This window comes from Protopterus annectens, chromosome 5.part0 (genome assembly GCF_019279795.1).
Source record: "Protopterus annectens isolate FY-2018-M chromosome 5.part0, PAN1.0, whole genome shotgun sequence".
Lineage (NCBI taxonomy): Eukaryota > Metazoa > Chordata > Ceratodontiformes > Protopteridae > Protopterus > Protopterus annectens.
The window spans coordinates 1,456,960,271-1,456,977,945 of NC_056735.1; the positions used below are offsets into that span (position 1 = coordinate 1,456,960,271).

The 17,675-nt window shown below is 42.8% G+C and overlaps 1 protein-coding gene across 3 annotated transcripts in view; it reads left to right on the forward strand.

The window, feature by feature from the left end:
• The window catches only part of CDK4 (cyclin dependent kinase 4), a 357,049-nt gene that overhangs the window by 109,068 nt on the left and 230,306 nt on the right, over positions 1–17,675 (forward strand). For all 3 annotated transcript variants that reach the window (XM_044071272.1, XM_044071273.1, XM_044071274.1), the window contains one exon: positions 3,104–3,239. In XM_044071272.1, the coding sequence (XP_043927207.1) occupies positions 3,104–3,239 (136 nt within the window). The remainder of the gene's footprint in view (positions 1–3,103; positions 3,240–17,675) is intronic.

Genomic DNA, 17,675 nt, shown 5'->3' on the forward strand with positions numbered 1-17,675 from the left:
ACACACACACACACACACACACACACACACACACACACACAGTAAATGTTGTTCCTAGTTGAGCTTTTGCAATGTTTTGTGACCACAGTTAAGAGGGTCTATCACAAAACAGTCTGTTTTTCTAGGAACCCATTGCAGTATCATACATCCAGAACATAACTCAAAAAAATTGATGTCAGAATATATACTCCTACATACACCAAGTCCATAGGGACATAAAATATGCAACATATTCTTCTCTCATTAATGTTTGTTAGTAAGAGTAGACTTTTCTCAGGTTTCTGAATCCGTTATGGAGATTATTCTGCACTGAGTCATGTGCTTGTCAATAACTTTAAGTCCAAATGCTGAGGAGGCTGTCTTTATCTAAATGAGTCGAGACGTACATCAAAAACTCTTCCTGTAATAGGTTGTACATCGAACTGATAAGACTTTGAATCCATGGCCAATACAGCTGGAAATATCATTAGTCACAGGGCTGGGTGACAAAGTTGACCTGAGGCAGACAGCTCTTAACCACACCTATTTGCTTCAGCCACTGCTGGTATATAACCATCACCAGTGCCCTCACACACCACGTGTGTTGGTAGTAGTTTAGTCATATGTCTGTACAGTGTCTGAGGTCATCCAGGTATTCACATAGTTGTAGTGTAAGCAAGGGCTTACTGACCAGAACTGAATGTCCTTGTATTTTTTCTTTTATTGAAGTAAGACTCTTGCTGGCTTTTCTACACTTGATATATCCTGTGCCATTTCTGGTTTCAGTAGGTCAAAGCTAGTACACAACGGTTTTCCCATCATGAGAAAGGCAGGCTACATCTGGGTAGCAGTATTAGGAGTGCTTTGGCAGGACATTAAAAGACATCCAGATGCTTTTGAATAGCCATCCTGGTTGAAGTGTTTGTTGGATGATAAGTAGTAATGTATCATATGCCTTTAATTTTTAACGAATCATCCAAACTCTTGAGAGACCAACTGCTTCTAAATGTCGGTCATTAATTTTACACAGTCTGGAGTTTCATGCAGTTTTTAATATAGTCCTGTATGAGATGGTGGTTCTCATGACAGCAGCTTTTGGTCATTTATTGTGGCCATCTTCCACTGTCAGAATCATGTTTTCCTAAAAAGGTACCATAGAGTCTGTGTGGATGTTCTGCTCCCACATGTATAGAGGGGCTAATTGAGGCACGTTTCTTAATCTACTGCAAGCCAGACAAGTGCTTACCTTCTCTTCTAGAACAGTGTCCAGTCCACAGAGCCAGAAATAACTTCAGGCCATCTCCTTAACACTGTTTCACAGTGTCCAGTTCTGACATCTGCTACCTTAGAGATAGTGCATTAGTAATTTGCATTCTCCACAACAGACAGACAAATAGACTTAATGAGTAGCTCCTGTATACTAAAAGGGGGAGTTTAAAAGGTAGGGGAGACTTGAAAATGATGTAATGATTTCCCACCTATTACCAAGTCTAGAAATGGAGACAGTAGTTGGGTTTACACAAGTCGCATTCCTCATCTCCCTTTATGCGACTGGCAGATTGTCGGTCTGTGCAAAGTAGAAAATGATGTCTTATCTTACACCAGAAGGATTGGTTGACAGTGACAGTTTAGATTAGCCAGCTGAATTTCTGTGTAAGGCTGATTTCTGATATTCAGGTTTGTGTAAATGAGCAGATATGAATAAAGCCCAAGGATGCATGCTCTTCATAGACAATGAAGGAATATCTGGTTAAGAAATTGATGTCTGAGGACTAAGGTCTGCAAGAAGCCTAAACTTGTGTCCAGATAGTTACTGATAGTATTTCCAGACTTGAGATTGTTTGTGTCTCTCCTGCTGCCTAATGCCTTAGCATCAGACTTCTGTTCATGTGATGGCATAACAGGAGACACTTCTACTCCTACTGTGAAGTTAGAGACATCACATCCCATTTGTGAATGTAAAAAATCCTGTGAATGTCTTATGATCTCTGACTGTATCGGAATGTCTTGGCATTATGAAATGCAACAGTCTTCTGTCCCTGTTCATTTTTTTTTTTTTCATTGCATGCCTTTCATGTAGAGGGTATTTAAATTTTTTGAGGGTTTTAGAATGAAACTTCCATAGAAATTAAGCCTTCCCAAGGAATGGCAAAACTGGCTGATGGTTTCTGTCAAGAACCCCCAAAATGGTCTTTATCTTTGAGGCTTCATAGATTAGTTACATTGTGACATGCCCCCTGTGTTAAGCAGAATGTTTGTAGCTTTGTAAAGACATTTTTTCATCCAACTCTTTTTTTTTTTTAAGTGGTGATCTGTTTTCTTACCTGTGACCAAAATACCATCCAGATAACTTCTGCATTTCTGGCAAGACTGTCAAGAATTTGGTCCGTGGCTCTTGGAAACCAAGCCCGTGCTGAAGTAATAAGAAAACGTCACAGTACTGGTGAAGTCCATTGTGCATTAAGTTGGCCCAGTAATTCATGTGATGTTTTGTCCATATACATCAGTAGGTGGGGTTGGCACAAATTGGTCTTCCTAAAGTTTCTGCCCTCCAGGGGGTAATGTACAGTTATTGACCATGAAATGGGTACTGTTAACCAAATGGGATAGGTAATTCAAGCACAGAAAGGGAAATTGGCTAGGTTAAAATGGCTTGCCTAGTACTTAACTGCAAGCCTGTAAAATGGCTCATTCCCAAGTCTTCAGATTATCCTGCAGCATGGTACAACCAGACAAACCAAGCACTTAATCTTTTACTGCAAGTAATTTATGGACCAGCCTTCATTTAATCGGCTGTAACATAAGTGATATATTGAGCAACTGGAGCAAGTCAGATCTAGGCAGCTTTAATGTGAGACATTAACACTGTGTCCTTTGTAAGTCATGGCATTTGTTTTGTTTACCTATCATTTTGCATTAGTTGGCCTAGCATGAGGTTGTGTAATGAGACTGAGAAAATGCCACTGTGCTAGGGATAAGCTTACTAAAACATTGCTCCAAATGCATCTGCGTTGATGAGCACATTCTATTGTTGCACACTTGTATGCTTCATGGACTAAAACTTCACCTGTAATTCCACTGTTGGCAAGCCTGCTCAAAACTGGGCTTTTGTTCTGTGTTCTAGGTTAATGGATGTGTGTGCAATAATGAAGACTGATCGGGAAACTAAAGTAACGCTTGTGTTTGAACATGTAGACCAGGACCTGAGAACATACCTTGAGAAGGCACCACCTCCTGGATTGCCAGCTGAAAACATAAAGGTAGGATGTGAGGTGATGTAACGGCTATTATCTTTCACCGAAAGTTATGCCTCGAGTTTTCGTCATGTTTTGAAGTACCATATTCTTCATTGCGAGGCTAATTTTCCTGGGTGTCTTTGCAGCAAGACTGCACTGTGCTTTTTTTCTCAACTATGTTTTGTAATGTTTGTATGTTTGTAATGAAAGCTCAGAACCCCCAAAGCAACTCGTTCAGTGGCAAAGGCATTATGTAATACAGAATTCAAGTATGTTTCGTTTATTGAGCTAAAAATGTGTTTTGGTTTAGTGATGTGGATTTAAAAGCAGGTTCACGCTCTGGAAAAGTCTTCAGAGATTTTTAATCCATTTTTGTTTTTCAGTGTAATTTCTCATCTCTGTCTTGACAATGACAACCACTGCTATTTTAACAACCTTTTACTGTTGGCTAGGTGGGGGAGTGGGGTTGTCTGTCTGTAACTAACAAGCTGAGGCTTGTGGGTGATGAAGGTAGTCAGGACCAGGGATATGGGCTGGTCTGTTTCTATGCATGTGTATGCAGGAGCCTCCGAGACCCTCACCATGAGGTGAGCCCTCAGTTCAGTCGTCAGAAGGTGGGGGTTGGGAAACCAAGTAGAAATGCCTTCAGAGCCTGTAGCCTGAATGATATGGCAGTTAAGCAGGGAGGATTACTGGGTAGTTTCCTGACTTGTACACGGGGTCCATCTTCAGACTTCCACAGCTCCAGTATGTGGGTGTGAAACCACACACTCTGGTTATTAACATGACGTTAACCTCTCTCTGCAGAGAACTGAAAATTGGATGAAATAGAGGTATAAACTCTTTAATTGCTGTCTGATGACATCCCCGTCTGGTTGGATGTCACTCTGTGCAGACAAGGTTTCCTACATTGTGAATAAGTAAGCTTAACATTTGTGGGATGGGGTACTGATGGTGACTGATATGGAGGTGGAAAAGCATTTGTTGGGATCTGTGATAGTTTTATATTCTGTAAGACTGATCTAAACTCTCCTCGTACTCCTGTAGTCTTTTTTTTCTTTTTTTCTCTGTAATTCATTGGACTACATAACCTTCACTTCAGCTGACTGCCCCTGTCGGCGAGTTTCAAGATGCTTTTATTACTGTACCTTAACATGCTCACGTACACCAAACACTGTAGTAGCCCCAAAAGTTGAGCGCATTTCAGCCATGGTCTCCTTTGTATTTTTAATCCATAAAGAATCCAGCACTGCAGCAGTGAAAAATGTATAGCCAACAGCAATTCATGCAAACTGGTCTAATTTATTATAATACAGCACCATTGAGTGATGGCCTGTATAGTGACCTAGACTGATTTCAGTGTTCTCTAACATCTTTATCAAGTTACACTGCCCACACACCTACATTTATATAATACCCATAATGGTGCATTGATCTTTCACCCGATTTTAAATATGTATGAAACATTCAGTAACCTAATGATTCATTCACTAGTACATGTAATGACTTGCCTAATATGTAATATTTTAAAGGTATTTAATGAAGTAGTGAGGAAATCAGGAAGAAGTGGAAAATAGGTGGAGCTGAAGAAGGTCAGTGTTTCAAAACGGCATATGTGAAGACTCTAGGACAGATAAGTAGTCAAGACAGGTATGGAGATAAGTAGTCAAGACAGGTATGGAGATAAGTAGTCAAGACAGGTATTGAGATAAGTAGTCAAGACAGGTATGCAAGTAAGCTGCTTAAAAAACTGGTGGTGTAATACAGAAGTCCAGGAAGTCATCAGTGGAAAGATAAGAGTGCAGGAAAATGTGGAACTAGAAAAGACAGTCCAGGCTAAGGAGGAGTACTGCTTGGCTAACAAAAAGGGTGTAATAAAGATGTCAACAAAACTCTACCGCTACTGGAAAGTGACCCAGCAGATGGCACAAAGAAACTACCAGGAGATGTGAAATTTGAATGAGGAGGTCTGAGGTGCTAAGCCAAACTGGTACAGCGTGTTTGGGGTAGTTTGTGTCTGAAGGATGCTAAAGAAGCTGAGAAGCAAGGTGCAGAAAAACAGTGGTGATACCGGTACTTCTATTTGGCATAGAATCCTGGGCAGTGAGGCAAATCAGTTGAGGAAGCTAGAGGTGATGGAAATGAAGCACCAGAGACTGGTGGTAGGATGTACACTGCGAGACGGGTGAAGAAATGGCAACATCGGAGCAGAAGCCAAAATGCATCAACTTGCAGAGAAAGAGAACAGATTACATTGTTTTGACAAATGTCCTGGAAAGCAAAAGACGATTTGGTGAAGAAGATTTATGAGAGAGGAAGCAAAGACCTCCAACTAAGACGTGGACAAATGATAGAACAACCTGCAGTAGTTGGACATAATTGTCATTGAAGAATGGAGAGTGGCACTGAATTGGAGTTGGCAACAGATGATGCAACACCTACAGTGGGTATAAAAAAAAGTTTACACGCCCCTGTTAAAATGCCAGGTTTTTGTGATATAAAAAAGAAAAGAGACCACAGTAAATCATTTCAAAACTTTTTCCACCTTTAATGTGACCTATAACCTGTACAATTCAATTGAAATTCAAACAAATCTGTTAGGAGAAAAATATAAAAAATAAAAAACATACAATAAGCTGGTTGCATAAGTATGCGCATCCTTAAACTAATACTTTATTGAAGGACCTTTTGATTTAATTAACAGCATTCAGTCTTCTTGGGTAGGAGTCTATCAGCATGGCACATCTTGACTTGGCAAGATTTGCCCACTCTTCCTTGCAAAAGCGTTCCATCACATTACGAGGGCATAGTTTGCGCACAGCCCTCTTCAGGTCACCCCCACAGATTTTCTGTTGGGTTTAGGTCTGGGCTCTGGCTGGGCCATTTTGAAAGCTTAATTTTCTTCTGGTGAGGCCATTCTTTTGTTCATATGGATGTATGCTTGGGGTCATTGTTGTGTTGAAATGTGAAATTCCTCTTCATCTTTCTAGCAGACTCCTGAAGGTTTTGGGCCAAAAGTGAGTGGTATTTGGAACCTGTTCATAATTCTCTCCACCTAGACTAAAGCCCCAGTTCTAGCTGAAGAAAAGCAACCCCAAAGCATGATACTGCCACCACCATGCTTCACCGCGGGGATGGTGTTCTTTTGGTGACGCAAAGTGTTTTTGTTCCAAACATACCTTTTGGAATTGTGGCCAAAACGTTCAACCTTGGTCTCATCAGACCATAATACATTTTCCCACATGCTTTTGGGAGACTTTATGTATTGTTTTGCAAATTTTAGCCAGGCCTGGATCTTTTTTTCTGTGTAAGAAAAGGCTTCTGTCTTGCAATGCTACCCCATAGCCCAGACGTGGGGAATACAGGGGAGATTGCTGTCGCATGTAGTACACCACCAGTACTTGCCAGAAATTCCCGCAGCTCCATCAGTGTTGGTCACTAGGCAGCCTCCCTGACCAGTTTTCATCTTGCTTTTCATCAATTTTGGAGGGACGTCCAGTTCTGTACATCATCACTTTTGTCCCATATTTTCTGCACTTTTTGATGACCTGTCTTCACTGTGTTCCACGGTATATCCAATGCTGTGGAAATTTTGTACCTTTTTCCTGACTGATACCTTTCAACAATGAGATCCCTTTGATGCTTTGTAAGCTCTCTGTGAACCATGGCTTTTGCTGTAGCAGGCGACTGAAATGCCAGGAAAATCCTACTAGGACAGCTGAACTTTATTTGGGGTTAATCAGAGTCTCTGTAATTGATGGCAGGTGTGTACCCAAGAAGACTGAATGCTGTAATTAAATCAAAAGGTGCTTCAACAAAGTATTAGTTTAAGGGTGTGTACACTTATGCAACCAGCTTATTGTACGTTTTTTATATTTTTTTGCCTAACTGATTTGTTTGTTTTTCAGGTGAATTGTACAGGTTATAGGATGGAAAAGTTTTGAAATGATTTATTGTGGTCTTATTTTTTATATCATAAAAACCTGACATTTTAACAGGGGTGTGTAAACTTTTTATATCCACTGTGTGTGTGTCTGTAGATCCCATGTAGAAAAATGGAAATGGGGAATTTAAAGATTAGATGATATAAAATTGTACCTTTTGCAAGAATGTTATTAAAATGTTTACAAAGGGAACAACTCTTAAGTGTTCCTTGTAAATATTTTTTGTTGCCAGTCTAACAAAATCTTGTTTATATGTGCTCAGATGTTATCCTGTATCTTCTCTTTTAATGTAAGCTTGCATCTCTCTGGAATGAAATCCTGGAATTCAAGTCCAGTGTTTCTCCTCCAGTTTATTGAACATCTTACTCTGTTCCAGATGTAGTTACAAGTCTGTGTTTGTCATAGTAAAACATTAATTTTTGTCATTCCCTTCAACCTGTGTGCATTTTTTAATGCTGTCAAACCCTATAACCCAAGAGTTTTAATATTCTAACCAAATTCTGGGAAGAACTTAAGATACTCATATTTTGGGAGTAAATGTGTTCAGTCCTACCAGATTGTGATCTAGCAATGATGTTGTTTATGTTTCACTGTTGCAGACCTAACTAATGGGATTTCCTGCCAAAGACCAGCGTGATTTCCAGAGAATGTCTTTCACCTCCAGGAGCTGGCTCGCACCCTGCCCACATCAAGACATCTGGATATAAAGGGAGTCGGCCAGCACCATGACTAGTCCTTGCTTGCAGTCAAGAGCCCGAAGTAGACTACAAGTCAGTGTGTTGGTCAGGCCACACCAGAGAAAGATGTCTAGAGCTAACTACCCTATTGGGGAACTTCTCATGTTTTTTTGACTGTAATTTCAGGGAAAGTTAATTCTTTGTTGTGGCAAGCACGTACCACACCAGGACTTTCACTCCTTTTGCATAGCTTGTTTTGGCACAGAACATGGTGTACCTGTTGGTTCTGTATTTGCTTTAACAGTAGGACAATCCAGAGTAGGGCTGAGATTCTAGCTAAACACCTTGGTGAGTTATTAGGGCCACCACATACCATGTCATCTGCAGATTGGGCTGAGGTTGATCTCCTTGGGCATAAGAAGGAGAAGCATCTGAAGCATAGGATACTGGATGACACTTATTCGCCATCTGCCATTTCACCCTGGCTTGTCATCTTTGAAGAAGAGTCTGATGTGCTGTCGAGTCCTGCTACTTCTGCACAAGCTGAAGTACTTAGCTCGTCAGATGGTTTCGGAGGTGCTTTGCAGGTTTTGGCTTCCGGTGACCATTTTCCTTTTGTGGGACAGCAGAGTGCCCCGTCATCAGAAGATCTCTCTGCTTCACCGTTTTCTGGATGCAGCTGCCTATCTGCACCCCAGCTCTAGCACTAAAGTCACTGAAATGCCCAAGCCTAAGGCCTCACATAAAAAGGCTGCACCAAGCTTGCGCCAGCTGAGGCCTACCAGCTGCCATTCCCAAACATAGGTTTATCAGCAGGACCTGGTTAGACTGGCTGAGGATTTAATTACTGTAGTCAGATCTAGACACCTACGCCTCCCTTGATGATGATCGTGTTTCACTGTTGCAGTCATCACATTTGGGGTTATCTGCTTGCAGTAGCCCTCAGTTGGCCTGATTATCAAAGTCTTGGGTCCTGCGTCGGTTGCTGTCTCATCTTCCGTGACGTCAGGTAGTCAGGGGTATAAAGCTTGCAGCCGACGCCATTACATCAGTCTTTCTTGCCGTGTGGTGCCCGAAGCAGAAGTAGTTTTGCAAGTGCCGGTCGGCCGACTCCTGAAATTTTCGTTTTCGAGTTTCAGAACCGAAATCTTGAACTAAAGCCAAGTACCCCATTGGGGAAACTTTTTCTTGCTCTAAACCGATGTCAGTAAAAGTCAATAATTGTATTTCTTGTGGAAAGCAAATACCTTATAAAGATTTTCATTCGTACTGTATTCCTTGCCTAGGCCCTGACCGCAATGTACCTCGCTGTCTGTTTTGTGCCATATTTAAAGAACAAACTATTCGTTGTCTGTATATTTACGCTTCTAAATATTTTGGTACTCTGTTCAGTTATCCAGATACATCTTCGGTAAGCCACCCAACTACCGACATTCTGAAAAAACGCAAAGATAAAGACAGACACGTGCCTAGGTCCAAAGCTGCCGTCGACGCTTCTCCTAAGCTAGTCGCCAGTTCGCTGGTACTCAGGCGCTTTTGCAGCCCCTGATACCCGCTACTTCAGATTCTTAGGCCTCTAGTGAGACCCATTCGGAGTCCGGTATGCCCACGAGATGCTTCAACTGTGGAACCTGCAGATGTCTCTACCTTGGATGGGTCCGGAGCTGCTGTGCAGGCACCTGCTTCTGAGGGTGTGTTCAGGCCTACTGACTTGCATATTAAACCGACGCCATCTTCTTCGGCCTAAAACTCGAACCATGCCTAAAAAAAATGACGCCCAGACCGCATGGTCAGGCCTCTATGTCTAAAAAAACAAATATAAGAGTGGCTGAAGACCTTATTATCAAGGGAAGCCAACCTTCCCCCTCTAAGAGACCTAGGACTGAATTTGTTAATGATACTTCTGACAAATTTCTGTTTCCTCTGATGACCAGGATTTACCCTATCTACCTATGAGGATTCTGATGCAGAGGACTGTATTCCCTCTGCTTCCCTCCCAGAGGATTTCTCTTTTGGTGAAACCTTGCATATTCTTAGGGAGCATTTTCACTGGGAAAGCCAGGATTAGTCTGATTCTAAAAAGAGGCTTAGGAATTTCTTACTTTTGCCCCAGCACAGGCCTTTAGCTATCCCTCCTGTACTAGACATTGTTGATGATGCCTTTTCGGAATCTAGCTTGGCCCCTGACTCTTTACCTCCTGCTCCCAGAAAACCTGATAGATATCACAGGGTTCCTGATTCTCACAAGTTCCTGTTTAAAAATTCTTCTGCGGATCCAGAGACCATTTCACAGGGACCCAAGGGCATTAAGGCTACTACTGCCAAAAATCTTACCCCCTGTGATAGAGATTCCAGGGCGCTGCATAGATGGAGTAAGAAGGTATACACTTGTGCAACCTTGGCCATTAGGGCCTTAAACTGCCAGTTTCATATGCTAAAGTATCGGCAGCATATCATTGGATTGCTTAAACAGAAAATGATGTTGATTCCTGACTGTGCTGAAAATAAGGATTTACAGGATTTAATGCATTCTGCTGAACAGGTTGGAAAACATTCTTTGCAATGTGGTTTTGACTCACTAGAGGCATCTTGCATGGCTGCTGTCACTGAGTCTGTACTTAGAAGGCATGCTTGGCTTAAGGAGCAATCTTTGCCAGATCATGTTAAAGCTAAATTGCTGGATGCTCCCTTAAATCAGGACTGCCTGTTTTGCAACAAAGCAGAAGAAATTCTTAAAAAGATGAACAAGCTCAATCTATGCAAACTGTTAAAGATTTTCTACAAGTACAGCCTCCAAGATTTAGTAGGCATTGGCCCTCTAAGAATTGGTCCTTCCCTGCCTCTTCCAGGCCTTCTCAGTCCAAACCCAGAACCAGCAGAAAACCCAAGCTTCAGTCCCAGGGTACGCACAGGACTAAGCAGTGGGGGGGCTCCCACTTCCAAATCAGGGAGTAGTAAGACTCCCCCTATGGTAAGCTGTCTCAATGACGTAATGTTAAAACTTCCAAGCACTTCTCAACTGTCTGCTTCTTTAAGGGGAAAGATTGCTCTGCAGGCGAAAAACTGGGAACTCATTACCCAGGACAAATGGGTTTTATATATAGTTTCCCAAGGATACAGATTTCACTTCCACAAGTTACCAACCCCAAACGGTTGGCCAGGTCTACCCCCAAATCAGTGGGCAGAGGCTCATAAGCAAATACTCTCTCTTAAGCATAAAGGCTATTCAAACTGTACTAGAAGAGGAAAAGGGACAAGTTTTCTACTAAAGACTTTTCCTGGTACCCAGAAAAGACAACTCATGGTGTCCTGTCCTGGACCTTTTTATCCTAAACACCTTTTTGGTGATTCTAAAATTCAAGATGCTAACTCTTCACCAGTTGCTTCCTATGCTAGGCAAGGATGCCTGGTTGGCAACACTGGATTTAAAGGAAGCATGCCTGCACATCCTAATCAGGGAATCTTGCAGAAGATACCTACGCTTCAGAGCAGGCTACATGCACTGTCAGTTCTCTGCACTGCCCTTTGGCTTATCTACTGTGCCCAGGGTATTCACAAAGTGCCTAGCTCCCTTCCTTGCATTTTGCAGGCAAAGAAATATTCAAATATACCCATATCTGGACGATTGTCTAATTCGGGCAGAAAGCCAGGACATACTTTTGAATCATCTGGCATTTGTACAAAAGGTGCTAACTTGTCTGGGGTACACCATAAACGAAAAATCACATCTTGCCACCCTGTCAGCAAATTATATTCCTTGGAGCAAGCTTGAACACAACTTCCCAGATGGCTTTCCTCACGCCAGAGAAACAAATTAATTTGACAACTTACTTCAAGCTAATGGCCACATAAACCCTGCTATATCTGCAAGGCAAATACTGCAAGCATTGGGGTTCATGGCCTCCTGCATTCTACTAATTCCATATGCAAGACTGCATATGAGGAAACTATAATGGTATCTAAAAAGCCTATGGTGTCAACATTCACAGGATCTAGAAGCAATGATTCCTATCATACCTTGCCTACAGTTAGTTCCTTTGGTGGGCAGAGGCCTGCCACCAAAACAAGGGACTACCATTCACTCTACCCCCTCCCAAACCACAACAGACACATCAGACTATGCATGGTTGGCTCACCTGGCAGGGAAGTGCATTCAGGGCAAATGGAACCTAAGTCAGATGCACCTGCATAACAATCAAAAAGAAATGTTAACTGTACAGAATGCTCCGACTGCCTTCAAGGACCACATTGTTCCAGGACAATTAATGGTAAAGACGGACAAGACCACTGTTATGTGGTACATAAACAAGCAGGGGGTACCCATTCATACCCCCTCTGCAGACTAGCAATGGCTCTGTGGAACACAGCCTTGATCTACCAAGTGCATCTACCGGCTCAATTCCTGTCAGGAAAACTAAATACACTGGCAAACGAACTAAGCAGAAATCTCATGGACCCACACGCTTGGAAACTGGAACCAAAGACTTTTAACATGTTGATAAACTAATGGGTGAGCCCAGATGTAGACCTGTTTGCCTCCCCCCAGAACTACCAGTTGGAGAACTTCTGCACAAGGACTCCCCACAAACATGCTTGGAAAGTGGATGCTCTGTCCTTAAGCTGGAAAAATCTATCAGTTTATGCTTTTCCTCCTCTGCCTTTCCTCTCCAAAGTACTACTAAAGATCAAACAGGACAAACCAAGGGCAATACTGATTGCACCAGACTGGCCACGCCAACACTGGTGTACCCCCTCTTGTGCAGTGGGTCACTGCTGGCTCCATGGCACCTGCCTCAGACCCCCTACCCTGCTGTCACAGCAGGAGAGCCAGATTCTGCACCCTCAGCTTCAAACCCTGAACCTGGCAACCTGGCTAATTACCTAATCTCTCCGTTACCATCCCTCAGTAAACAAGTATTGGATGTCATTTTGGAGGCAAGGAGGCCTAGTACTAGAAAATCTTATGCTGAAAACTGGAAAAGATTCTGTGCCTGGAACCAAACTCCAAGGGATGGGCACAGCAACACCCAATTGACCTCAGATTCTTCAATACTTAACTGAGATGCTTCACAAGGGCCTTTTTTTTTCCTCCATCAAAATTCATGTCTCAGCCATTTCAGCTCATTACAACACAGAACCACCCCTCTTCTCTCATCCACTGCTCAAGCAGTTCCTCAGAGGGGCCAAAAATCTAAGACCACCCAGGAGAGCCCCAGCTCCAGCGTGGGACCTAACTTTTGTATTGGAAAAAATCACTTTTCCTTCTTTTGAGCCAGCTGCCAGCTGCAAGTGCAGAGTTAAAATTCCTTTCTGCAGAGTTAAAATTCCTTTCTTGGAAAACAGCCTTCCTTTTAGCAATCACTTCAGCAAGAAGAGTATCTGAATTGCAGGCCCTTATGGCAGTGGAGCCTTTCATCATCTTTCATGCGGACAGGGTGTCCCTCAGGACCAATCCCTCCTTCATGCCCAAGGTAGTATCCAGTGTGGCTCTTAATCAGTCCACTCATTTTCCAACCTTCTTTTCTAATCCACAGAACAAAGGGGAACTGGTACTGCACTGTTTAGATGTGCACAGACAACTTAGATTTTACTTGGACAGGACTAAACCCTAAAGGAAATCTCAACTGCTGGTGGCATTTGCTGCAGGGGCAGAGGGGAAGGCTATTTCAAAGCAAACCATTTCTAAATGGATAGGCCATTGCATTCATTTCTGCTGTAAGCACCATGGAAAACCTATCCCACAGGGGATTAAACCACATTCAACCAGGGCTGCATCTACCTCTACAGCCTTTCTCAGAGGTGTCCCTTCCAGGGACATCCTAGAAGTTGCTACCTGGAGTTCTGTACATACTTTCACCAAGCATTACCATTTGTCAGTTTTCTCTAAATCCAGAGCTGGCTTTGCCACTGCAGTCTTGCAGGCCTTATAGCTGGTCCTAATGTTATCTAAATTCTTCTCCCATCCTTAGCTTTGGGAATCTACCCAAATGTGATGACTGCAACAGTGAAACACTAAGAACATAATACAGTTGTGTACACTTACCATAAATGTAGATATTCGAGTGTGTTCACTGTTGCAGTCCTGGTTACCCTCCCTCCAGCCCCCTGACTTCTTTTGGCTATACCTCTATTCTCCTTTACTATGCTTAAAAGCTTTTTGGTGTATTTGCTTTTTTATTGGAGGTATAACCTTGCATGTATATATTTAATTGCTTCCCATTAGGGGGGTACCTGACATCTGGGGCAAAAAAAACTGATGTAATGGCATCGGCTGCATGCTTTATACCCCTGACTACCTGATGTCACGGAAGATGAGACAGTTGGACTTTTCCTTGCAGCCAGACTCCTTTCTACATGCTCCCTGGATGCTAGACAGATTTTAGAGTTCTAGATTCCCATAGGCACCTTTTTAAGAACCTTGTCGCAGATCCTGGAGTAGTGACTCTGGGTCCTAAGGGACCCAAAAGTATCCACTCTAAAACACCTCTGCCAATGGACAAAGAAAGTAAGAGCCTTTGACAGGTTTTGGAAGAAAGTTTATACCTCTGCTACCCAGGCGATGAGGGCACTAAATTGCTATTTCCATATGGTCAAGTATCAGGAGACCTTTTGGACCAGATGAAGTAAAAAAAAAATTGGTGGTGAATGAAAATAAAGCCCTCTCTAAGGCCCTGCTAGAACCATGTAATTCCTGTTCTCAAATTGCTAAGCTCTCCTTGCATTGTGGCTATTTTGCTCTGGAAGCATCTAGCAGGGTAGCAACTACAGGATCAGTTATTCAAAGACATGCCTGGCTGTGGGACTAGTCGCTTCCCTGAGCATGTCTTCTGGATGCTTCCTTGGACAAAGATTCCATTTTTGGTCCTAAGGCTGAAGCAGTACTTAAAAAGGATAAGGCTAATTCATGCAGACTGTCAAGGACTTTCTTGAGGTTCAACCACTCCACTTCAGTCAAAAGTAACCTACCAAACACTGGTTATTTCTGGCCTCCCAGCCAGAACCAAGACATATATACAGGACAGGAATCAAAAGCAGCACCAGTGGCTGAAACCATGGCAAGTTGACTCCAGTAGGTCAATGGGATCCCACTCCACTTCAGCCAAAAGTAACCTACCAAACACTGGTTCTTTCTGGCATCCCAGCCTAAACCAAGACATATACACAGGACAGGAATCAAAAGCAGCACCAGTGGCTGAAACCATGGCAAGTTGACTATCCCAGCAATGACCAGGCATGACTCTTCATGCTCCTCCCTGCCCCCCCCCCCCCAGGTCCCACCCCAACCTCCCTATCTCCCTTTCCCAAACTAGGAGAAAGACTGTCCCTAAAAAAACAAATTGCACACATGACCACTTATCAGTGGGTATGGTCATAGAACGAGGCTACAAACTTTGGTTCAAGCAATCTCCAGCTCCCTCAGGCTTTCCAGACATTCTCCAAAATCAAAAGACAGAGGCCACAAAACCTTATCAGATACTGTGAACCCAGGGTTTTGTAGAACTAGTACATAAAAGATTAGAAGGAAAGGGGTTTGGGGTTTTATTCAAGGCTCTTTCTAGTCCCAAGAAAAGAAGGTACCTGAAGACCTATCTTGGACCTGTCAGAGTTCAACAGATTATTGCCTGTACCAAAATTCAGAATGCTAACCCTTCAAAAACTGTTGCCCGTGATCTTCCCCCTATGTCTACATGATTACCCTGGATGTAAAAGAGGCATACCTCCACATTCTCGTAGAAAACAAAAATCTCTCTGGAGGTTCTTGCACTTCAGAGCAGATGCAAAGCATTATTAGTTTTGTGCTTTGCCCTTTGGCTTATCTACTGCACCCAGGGTATTCACAAAGTGCCTGGCTTCCGTGACCGCCTTCTGCAGGTCAAAGGGCATTCAGATTTAGCTCTATATAGACAACTGCCTAATTCAAACAATTAATCTAGAAAAACTCAAATTTGATTTGTTGTACATCCAGGAAACCATAGCCAACCTGGGGTTCACTATCATTCTCCAAAAGTCTCAGACCATCCCCATAAGCAACATTTTGTTTCTGGGGGCTTTATTGGACTTTTCTCTTCAAAAAGCTTTCCTTCCTCCAGAGAAAGTAACCTTTCTAACACCATATTTCTTCAAACATCTTCAAAGGCAGTGAACCTTGGTTACATAGCCTCTTGCATCCCCATGGCAAGCTGCACATGAGGAATCTACGATGGTACTTCAGAAATTTGCAGTGCCAGTGCTCCAAACAAGCAATTTCAGGGTGAAGCTTATCTCTCATCTCAGGAAAGAGTTTGCCTGATGGGCCTTTTCCCACAGTCCTCTCCTTCCCTTCAGGATAATTCCTGGGAACCAAACATTGACGACAGATGTATCTGCACTAGCCTGTAGGACATATAATAACACATAAAGGACAGTGGGCAGATGGGACTTCCAGTTCAAAAACAAATACATCAAAGAGAACTTTTGGCAGTCAAAAAAAGGTTTGATCACATTTAATAACTAGTGAAAAACAGTTGTACTCCTAGTAAAGACTGACAGTACCACAGTTATGTGGTACATAAAAAAAGGGAAAGATTCACTTTTTCCCTCTGTCACCCAGCCATGGATCTTTGGGAAATTGCAAATTCCCTAGGTCTACACTACTTGCTCAGTACCTACTAGGAGAAAGAAATCAGCCACCCGAGCAGGAGCCTGCCAGAACCTCACAAGTGGCAGTTGCATTGGGAAGTTTTTCTCAGCAAGGCCAGAGAATGGGGTGTGCCAGAGAGAGACATTTTTCCACAAGAGAAAACTCTTAAGTTGCAAAAGTTTTGCTCAAGGGCAAAAACCAAGTCTGCTTGGAGGATTGATGCCTTCTATTTCCCTTGGACAGGTCTGTTCCTCTCTGTTTTCCCTCCAATACTAGAGTATTACTGAAAATAAGGGAGAAAGGCCCAAGGATCATTCTGGTAGCCCCAGATTGACCATTAGGGGATACCAGTGCTGCCTTGGTCAGTCTCAGCAAAAAGGAGTCATGGCTGCTGGCCCAATGAAGGGGACCTGTTGACACAACAAGGGCATTATCATATATACCTCAACATGAACATTCCCAGATTGATATATTGGATGATATTTTGATCCCTTGGATGGTGACATCCCTTGTCAGACAGGTTCTAGACATTCTAAAAGAAGCCAGGAGACCTAGTACAAGAAGATCTTACTCTGCCAAATGGAATAGATTTACTATGTGGTGCAGACAAAAGGGACAGAACCCTCTTCATTCTCTGGTTCCTCTGATCCTCTCATACTTATCAGAATTTTTTGACAAATGCTTTCTTATTATGCTATTAGGATTAAATCTGTCTGCCAAATCAGCTGCCTCTTGTTTCCCACCCAGTCATGAAACAGCTCCTGAGAGAGGGGTTATTCTCATTAGACTCCTGTGAAAAGCTCCTGCTCCTCTGTGGGATCTCACTTTCATTTTGGAGAAGCTCCTCCTCCTTTCAGGACAGCTACCTGCACAGACATCATGTTCTTGACCTGGAAGACGGCCTGTTTGCTAGTCATTACTTCAGCTAGAGAGTATCAAAGCTTCAGGCCCTTGTGTGTAGAACCTTTCTAATGTTCAACCCTTTGAGCCTCTCTTAGACCATTCCCACCTTTATGCCTTGGTTAGAGATATCCTTGAACCAGACCATCCACCTATCTACCTTCCTTCCTAAACCTAAAAATAAGGGAGGAAGAGTCCTCCACTCACTGGATGTACATAGATAACTGCATTACTACCTGGACGGAACAAAAAATGTCAGGAAATGTGACCATTCACAATCCCCTACCAATCTTTTCCAAGTCTAGAGCTGTGTTTGCCT